Raw genomic sequence first — 9,706 nt, forward strand, 5'->3', positions numbered from 1 at the left:
TGTGGTAAGTAGCTTGCTAACCAACCACATGGTTCCGGGTTCAGTCCCACTGCGTGGCATCTTGGGCAAGTGTCTTCTGCTATAGCCCCGGGCCGACCAATGCCTTGTGAGTGGATTTGGTAGACGGAAACTGAAAGAAGCCCGTCGTATATATGTATGTATATATATATATGTGTGTGTGTGTATTTGTTTGTGTGTCTGTGTTTGTCCCCCTAGCATTGCTTGACAATCGATGCTGGTGTGTTTACGTCCCCGTAACTTAGCGGTTCGGCAAAAGAGACCGATAGAATAAGTACTGGGCTTACAAAGAATAAGTCCCGGGGTCGATTTGCTCGACTAAAGACAGTGCTCCAGCATGGCCGCAATCAAATGACTGAAACAAGTAAAAGAGTAAAAGTGTAAAGGGGTCCATAGATAAAAAAAACGGTTGAAAATCACGGGTTAGAATTAAAGGGTTTTATTTTAAAAATCTGACAGATCATTTACCCTAACATGGATAGCGAGTTAAATGATGAAACATTGTTCTTACATGTCCCCAAAGTGGGATCCATTCTGTTGAAGATGAAGTAAATATTGATGAAGTTGCTGATGTTGATGAGGCTTGTAGACTTTTTTCTGATTTTAATCATTTCCCGGTGGAAAAAAAAATATGTTAAATTATTTTCAGAGAAAAACATTTGAGTGATTTTGTGCGGGAGTTACGACAGAGTTTCTCGCTGCTTGTGAAGAAGAAAACCGCTTGGCTGAGTTGATACAGGAAGTGAAGTATTGATTTAAGAGATTATTTCAAAATGGCTGGTCCTCCTTCCAATTACTGTCATGACATTAATGGATTTTTAGCAAGTTTGACTGAAAGGCATACTGTAAATGAATGGCGGTTTTTTTATAAACTCATCGCTACAAAGTTTAAAAGCTGCTTTATTGCATAATGGAAATTTAAAACTATCTATTCCCATCACTCAATCAGTTAATTCAAAAGAATCTTACTTCAGCATCAAAAAAAATTTTTTAATACGATTCTATACAACAATCACCAAAGAATTTTTGTGGAGATCTTAAAGTAATGTTTAATGGGTAAGAGGATTAACCAAGCACTGTTACTTTCTGTGTTTGTGCGACAGTGTCGCCATTGCAAAGTATTGTAACAGAAGAGAATGGTTAATCTGGTTTTCATATATTCATAGAAGAAATAATATTCAATCAGTTCCAAAAGAAAGCACTTCTACTACCTCTTCATGTCGAACTTTGCTTAATAAAAATATTTAAGGCAAGGACAAAAAAATATCGAAGACAATATAATTTTCTTTCAGAAATACTTTCACAATTAATCACTGCAAAAATTATGGAGAAGTTTTATAGGAATTCAAATCCGAGGGGTATTAAAGGATAACACTATTGCTGAAACACCTTCAGTACCTGAACTAAAAGCTTGTCATGTTTTCATATGGACCCGTGCAATCATCGTTGGAAATTATAGATCTTCTTTCCGAAATGGGGTTTAAAAGACTAACGGAGGCTTTCAAAAATATAGCTTATAGCATGTCAAGTAAATTACGTTTTTACATTTACACTTCTGTTTCTAGTCTGAAAACCTTAGAGTAAACTATGGCAAACAAGGAGAAGAAATATATATTCATACAAGGTGGAAATCAACTCGTGACAGAATAAAACCACTTCTTAAACCCATCTCACTTCAAGAAACACCTCACATTTGGTTTTGCCATCGCTCACGACGTCTCATGTGGTTCCAAAGGCCTGCAAGGGACTAACAAGTCGTTCCACAACGATTATAAGTTATTCCTCAAGCAGGACCCTACAATGCCGGGTGGGTTCACTGGCTGACACAGATTCTGCTACATAATATACACCAGAGAACATGCTAGATATCACGTTGGTAGACGAGACAAGCTGACAATTTATGGAAGCTCTAAATCCTGGTGTTGATTTTCATTCTCGCGCTTCCAGAAAAGATGCATTTTCATAATTTTTGTATACTTACTATGAGATGTAGCCTACTTCAGCAACCATTTTTTTTATCAGCTGCTCGTGATAATTAGTAGCTGACTCTGTGTCAACACTGGCAGATTAAGATTTTTTGTTGTGTAAAATTAAACGCTTCTTAAACCTTTAAAACCAGCATTTACTCGATAGAAGATGTTTTTCATTATACGATTCACCTTCCTTTTTCTGCAAACCATGAGAAAAATTTTTGGATTTGGTTTTTAATTACCATCGTGATTATCGGCACGATAGTAATTATATCGGTAATTATGTTGTCTGAAACTCGATCCATTAACCCAAGAACCGTTTCATTTTAAGCATCGCGTTAGATCTATGAAAAAATAGGGTTGGAGTAGGATATTTGACGTGATTTTTTCTTTCTCGTCAAATATCGTTTCGCTATAAATAATGTTGTAAACTTCACTGTTTTGGCAATGTGGCTGATTTTTCCTTCCGTATTGAGCCTTCTTGAAACATCAACCTTACTAACCATTGTAATCCTTTATTGGTTTTTTCGTACTACTGCCTTGGATTGTACGTGGTGGTTTCTGTCTAGACATCTTACCGGGTTCATGGGCACTTTGCCTCTTGTACTTCTCACGTAAGCCATGTTTATTGATAGAAAAAAATATAGATTTTTAATTACTATATTTGTTGATTATAATTTATTTTTATATATTTATTATTTTATAATTATTATATCCGAACTAAAATCTAAAAATATTAAGAGTGATTGTTTTGTAAATTAGTTTGGTAATTAAATATTAGAGTATAACTAGGTTAAAGATATTCTATAGTTTATTAATGTTTTTTTATTAAGTTAAATTATATCTTCACAGATAAATACATTTTTCTATCTATTTACTCTATTTTTTTACCTTAAATATGTAACATAATAAATGTATTGTTGGAAACTGATCCTAATGTTTTAAGTTTCAAATTTAGTTAATGGAATTTCTTCTATAAGAAAAATCATTATTTTATTTTTTTAATAAATATTGTTTAACTGTATTTGCTTATTTAATTAACTATTATTGTTAACCTGAAGAGTGACTATAATTTTAAATTGAATTGATTTTCGATTAATTTTAAATTTAATTGTAATTCGAATTTAATTATAGCCATGAAACGTACGTAGTTTTTTTACTTATATATTGATTATTCATTTTAAAACTTTTTGTGATCTAGTTATATAAAAATCTTTTTTATTTTTATTTATGATTTGGTTTATGTCTATCATTGTTTGAGTTGCATAATATTGGTTTTTTTCTCTAATTTATATTTTATATATTAATATATTTATATATATAAAATATAATAATATAAATAATATATAAATATATGCATATATATATATATATATTATATATATATATATTATATATATATATATATACATATATGTACATAACTACATCTATATGTATATATATGGGTACAGGACATCAAAAAAACGTTGAACACAATGAGAAACGAAAACAAAAAACAAAGACATGGAAACGAACTTGTTTCAAACAACGAAGAAAACAAACATAGAAACGAGACATACAACATAAAGAATATTCCCCTTCTTCAGTTGTCCCTGTTTTGGCTACTCCGCGTTACGAAGGTAAGGACAAAACGCGACTTCGTTGAAACAGTCCTTACCGCAAAGCAAATTAAATAAAATTTGGGATTTTTTGCGGAAGGGCAAATGTGGTAACAAGAGCAAGACAGTAAAAAATAATATATATATGTATATATATATATATGTGTGTGTGTGTGTATGCATGTATATATACCCATATATGCATGTATATATATATATATTATATATATATACTAATATATATATATATATATATATATATATATATATATATATATATATATATGTGTGTGTGTGTGTGTTTGTGTGTATATGTATGTATATATACCCATATATGCATGTATATATACATATAGATATAGGTATGTACATATATATATATATATATATCTTTTAGATTTATAAACAATTATAATTATGGTTTAGCAAAATTGCTTCACTACATACTCTGATTATGATTATGCTAAACCTTAATTATAATTATGTTAATAATTATGAAATTATTGTGCAAGTTCACCGATAATGGCTCTTTTAACATACCGAATTACTTGGTCAGATTATTAATTATAAATTGATTAATTAATTTTACCCTTTATTATTAGTATTATATATATATATAATATATATAGATATAATATATGTAAATATATATATAATATATATGTGTATATATAATATATAAATTTTCATGATGTGTCATATTTAGATACTTCTATTAAATTCATTCAGTTGTTAAACATAAATCTTGGAATTAAATGGTTTTGATTTACTGTCACGTGACTTCTGGCCAACCCTGTACGTATGTATGCATGCAAGTATGTATGTATGTATGCATGCAAGTATGTATGTACGTATGCATGTATGCATGCATGCATGTATGTATACATGTATGCATGTATGCATGTATGCATGTATGTATGCATGTATGTATGCATGCAAGTATGTATGTATGTATGTATGCATGTATGTATGTATGTATGCAAGTATGTATCTATGCATGTATGTATGCATGTATGTATCTATGCATGTATGTATGCATGTATGTATGTATGTATGTATGCAAGTATGTATGTATGTATGCATGTATGCATGTATGTATGTATGTATGTATGTATGCATGCATGTTTGTATGCATGTATGTATGCATGTATGTATGTATGCATGTATGTATGCATGTATGTATGTATGTATGTATGTATGTATGTATGTATGCATGCAAGTATGTATGTATGCATGCAAGTATGTATGTATGTATGTATGTATGTATGCATGCATGCAAGTATATATGTATGTATGCATGCAAGTATGTATGTATGCATGCATGCAAGTATATATGTATGTATGCAAGTATGTATGTATGTATGCATACATGCAAGTATGTATGCATGTATGTATGCATGCAAGTATGTATGTATGTATGTATGCATGCATGCAAGTATATATGTATGTATGCATGCAAGTATGTATGTATGTATGCATGCAAGTATATATGTATGTATGCATGCATGCAAGTATATATGTATGTATGCATGCAAGTATGTATGTATGTATGTATGTATGTATGCATGTATGTATGTATGTATGTATGTATGTATGTATGCATGTATGTACGTGTATACTTTTCTCTTTGTGAGCTTTTATAATATGTACAGTTCGTCCAAACGTAATAATCGCAATAATTAATCTCTGTTGTATGTAGATAATGTTATGTGCGTGTGTGTGTGTGTGCGTGCGTGCGTGCGAGTATGTGTGTGTGTTTAATATTTCTATAATATGGAGGAGACAAGTCAGAAATTTGACAAAGTTTTATTAAACGTTTGAATAGTCAATCTGAGAAATACAGTTGTTTTCTTCTCCATAGTATCTCGCTTGCGCTGAACTATATTTCGTTTCTTTAGAAGCTGCTTTGAGTAACTCCAGCATACGCTTATGAAGAGATATTAACTCCTTCTCTTCTCCAGTGTAAGGAGTTAGAATTGATAAATCAGAAAGCCATTCATGATGAAGCTTCAAAGCTATTATTCCTGTGTGGAGAGCAGCTGTCGCTATGAGGCTCGGTTTGTATTGAGATTTGACACAGATAATGTCATCATATTGCGATAGTTCTAATATATAATTGGTTATACAATACAAGTCGTGAGTCGCTTTTAATTTGAGAATAACCCGGAAGTAATTAAAGAAAGTGTAAGGAGTAATGATTAATTTCCTAATATTGAAATGTTCATAGATCAAACTGCGTATCTTTTTAAGCTTTTCTTTTGACGATTCGGGGTCGACGCTTGACACTAAATTCATAAGCTCCTGCGCATCAGAAGTTTTCCCTTTGTATACCATATCGAATGAAACCGAGAGACAACTCGTCGCGATGCATTGCAGTTTTTTTAGGGGAATCCGAGGTAATTTTTTGCAAGACATGAATAAATCAAATAATGAAACAGCTAGGTAAAAGACTTCCTTAGAAGCCTTGTAACGATCGACGCAAGCTAACATCCAATTGATCAAAGTCAGACGATCATCTTTTCTGAAATCATGGCACTCGAAATAATTCTTAGCTTTCTTCTGATGATTTTCAGCTTCATATAGAGCAGATAACTTGAGATTAACAAGATTAAGTGACATTGTTACTCCCATAAAATGTCCAAATTTCTTCAGCTTATTTTTTAAAGTTTCATCAAACGGTTGAAAACTCGGTTTAAGGTTCACTGAAAGCTCTTAACTGATTATATATTACAGAGTCTTTTATGACGTAGTTGAAACGTGACAATTATTTTTACGGTGTGATAGTTTTTTTCTTTTTAAATAAAAACAAACTTCACTAAATTAATATTTCGATAATGAAACGAAATTGTATTTTTTTATTTCTTATTTCTTTATTGCCCACAAGAGGATAAACATAGAGGGGACAAACAAGGACAGACAAACGGATTAAGTCGATTACATCGACTCCAGTGCGTAAATGGTACTTATTTAATCGACCTCGAAAGGATGAAAGGCAATGTCGACTTCGGCGGAATTTGAACCCAGAACGTAGCGGCAGGCGAAATACCTATTTCTTTACTACCCACAAGGGGTTAAACATAGAGTGGACAAACAAGAACAGACAAACGGATAAAGTCGATTATATCGACCCCAGTGCGTAACTGGTACTTATTTAATCGACCCTGAAAGGATGAAAGGCAAAGTCGACCTCGGTTGAATTTGAACTCAGAACGTAGCGGCAGCCGAAATACCTATTTCTTTACTACCCACAAGGGGCTAAACATAGAGTGGACAAACAAGGACAGACAAACGGATTAAGTCGATTATATCGACTCCAGTGCGTAACTGGTACTTATTTAATCGACCCCGAAAGGATGAAAGGCAAAGTCGACCTCGGCGGAATTTGAACTCAGAACGTAGCGGCAGCCGAAATACCTATTTCTTTACTAATATAGAGCCTTGGGCAAGTGCCTTCTACTATAGCCTCAGGCTGACTGTAGTCTTGTGAAAATATTTAGTGGACGGAAACTGAAAGAAGCCTGTTTTGCGTGTATATGTGCATGAGTGAGTGTGTGTGAGTGCGTGTGTCTTTGTGTCTGTGTACCCCCACCCCACCCCGTCTGACAACCGAGCATGGCTGCAGCCTAATGACTGAAACAAGTAAAAATATAAAAGAAAAGAATATGGAGGTGCCTCGCTTTACAGCCACGTCACGTTACGAGATTTCGTGTTTACGGAAATAGTAGAGCACGACCATTAATTCATTTTTTTTCTTTTTCTGAAACATGTACAAGATCTCATATTTGATGGAAGGGTGTTATTCGATTACATCAACCCGGTACTTCACTAGTACTTTATTCGAACGCCTTTTAAAAGCCTGGTTTTCGGAATGAAATACATAACGTTATGAAGTAGCAGACCCCCATCAGTTGAAGTAGAAAGATTTAAATAAAAGTAAGGAGTGGCTGTGTGGTAAGTAGCTTGCTAACCAGCCACATGGTTCCGGGTTCAGTCCCACTGCGTGGCATCTTGGGCAAGTGTCTTCTGCTATAGCCCCGGGCCGACCAATGCCTTGTGAGTGGATTTGGTAGACGGAAACTGAAAGAAGCCTGTCGTATATATGTATATATATATATATATATATTATATATATATATATATATATATATATATATGTATGTGTGTGTGTTTGTGTGTCTGTGTTTGTCCCCCTAGCATTGCTTGACAACCGATGCTGGTGTGTTTACATCCCCGTCACTTAGCGGTTCGGCAAAAGAGACCGATAAGAATAAGTATTGGGCTTACAAAGAATAAGTCCCGGGGTCGATTTGCTCGACTAAAGGTGGTGCTCCAGCATGGCCGCAGTCAAATGACTGAAACAAGTAAGTAAAGTAAAGTAAAGTAAAGATTAAATTTCAACAGCATAATCGTAACATATACGTAAACCATAAATCACAACCTTAAAGCCTTAAGGGTACACTTTAACCCCGAACTGCAACAATAAAAACTTAGATGAATATCTGCCCTATAAACAGAGAGCTTTTGTTTTAAATTTGTTTATGACCGGAGTTAATATGATATTCTGTTACGTATCCACAATTGATTTCGCCCACTTTTGTGATCTCCATTTCCATAATCTTTATATTGACGCTTTCAAAGAAAATCATTTCCTCTCTAGAGAACGAATATGTACTGCATAACCAGGGATATTAATCTACAAACTAGAATAATCTGAATTCAAGTTCTTAAATCCATTGAGACCCTGCTTAGAAGAAGAAAGATTGTACGAACAACTCACTATCAGATAGGTTTTTCAAGAATTATATAACGCTTCCTGAATGATAACTAGTGAAATGTTTACAAAATATTGGCGAGAAAAACTGACTTGTGAGGAGATAATATCTCACAGAATGTGTAAAAAGAAAAAATGGCTGCCGAAAAATATTCTTAGAGATACAAGTATCGGTTTCTAATTACTAAATACGAGCAAAACACCCACCGTCCAATGGACGGTGCTGAGTTGTCAAGAAGAAATAAAGATAGACTTTTTTTTCTGTTCCAAAGAAAAACGATTTTATTCACACAAATATGCAACCGAAGAGTTTAAAGTACCAGTAATGATAAGGCTGTTGACTGGGAGAACACAAACTTGGTTTAAACAGTAAGCTTGGCAGGAAGGAAACGTGCCTTTAAGCAGTACAAAAACAACAAAAAATGGAAGGTGCAGCTACGTACAGGTTGGTGGAAGAAAAGCAGGACAAAAACGGCTTTATCACCTGGAATCAATTTTTGTAATTTTTTCAAGACTTATACACGCCCTGATACCGTCGGTATCTACATATCAAATTTGAGCGCAATCGGATGGAGGATGCCCGAGATCCTAGAAGACACACACATAGACAGACAGAAAGGGTTTTATATAATAGATGAGAATAGAATAAAGAACGTATCACGTAATAGCAACGTTTTCATTACTAAAATAACTGGCGCTCTGTCGGTTATGGCGATAAGGGTTTCATTTGACCCCATCAACGGAACAGCTTTCTCGGGAAATTAACGTGCATGTGGCTGAGCACTCCACACACATACGTACCCTTAACGGGTACTCTACAAACACGCGTACTCTTAACAGTTTGACACAAGATGTGACAAGGCTGGCCCTTTGAAATACAGGTTGTACTCATTGTTGCCAGCTGAATGGACCGGAGCAACGTGAAATAAAGTGTCTTGCTCAAGGACGCAACGCGCGGCCGGGAATTGAACTCACGATCTTACAAACGTGAGCCGAATACCCTAAATAAATAAATCAAACAATGTCACATACTCAAGGATTTTACTAGCTCTAATCACGAGCTAAGTCACAACTGTTATAAGTACGAGATAAACCTATTTCTTTACTACCCACAAGGGGCTAAACACAGAGGGGACAAACAAGGACAGACAAACGGATCAAGTCAATTACACTGACCCCAGTGCGTAACTGGTACTTAATTTATCGACCCCGAAAGGATGAAAGGTGAAGTCGACCTCGGCGGAATTTGAACTCAGAACGTAACGGCAGACGAAATACGGCTACGCATTTCGTCCGGCGTGCGAACAATTCTGCCAGCTCGCCGCCTTATAAGTACAAGATAAACC

The 9,706-nt window shown here is 34.3% G+C and overlaps 1 protein-coding gene across 1 annotated transcript; it reads right to left on the bottom strand.

Moving 5' to 3' along the window:
- Positions 1–5,398: 5,398 nt before the first annotated feature.
- LOC115224498 (cyclin-B2-1-like) lies at positions 5,399–6,208 on the bottom strand. Its single transcript, XM_029795407.1, has one exon. It carries the CDS (start codon positions 6,206–6,208, stop codon positions 5,399–5,401), a length of 810 nt encoding a protein of 269 aa, XP_029651267.1.
- Positions 6,209–9,706: the final 3,498 nt, after the last annotated feature.

The sequence above is a fragment of the Octopus sinensis genome, linkage group LG25 (assembly GCF_006345805.1).
Source record: "Octopus sinensis linkage group LG25, ASM634580v1, whole genome shotgun sequence".
Lineage (NCBI taxonomy): Eukaryota > Metazoa > Mollusca > Cephalopoda > Octopoda > Octopodidae > Octopus > Octopus sinensis.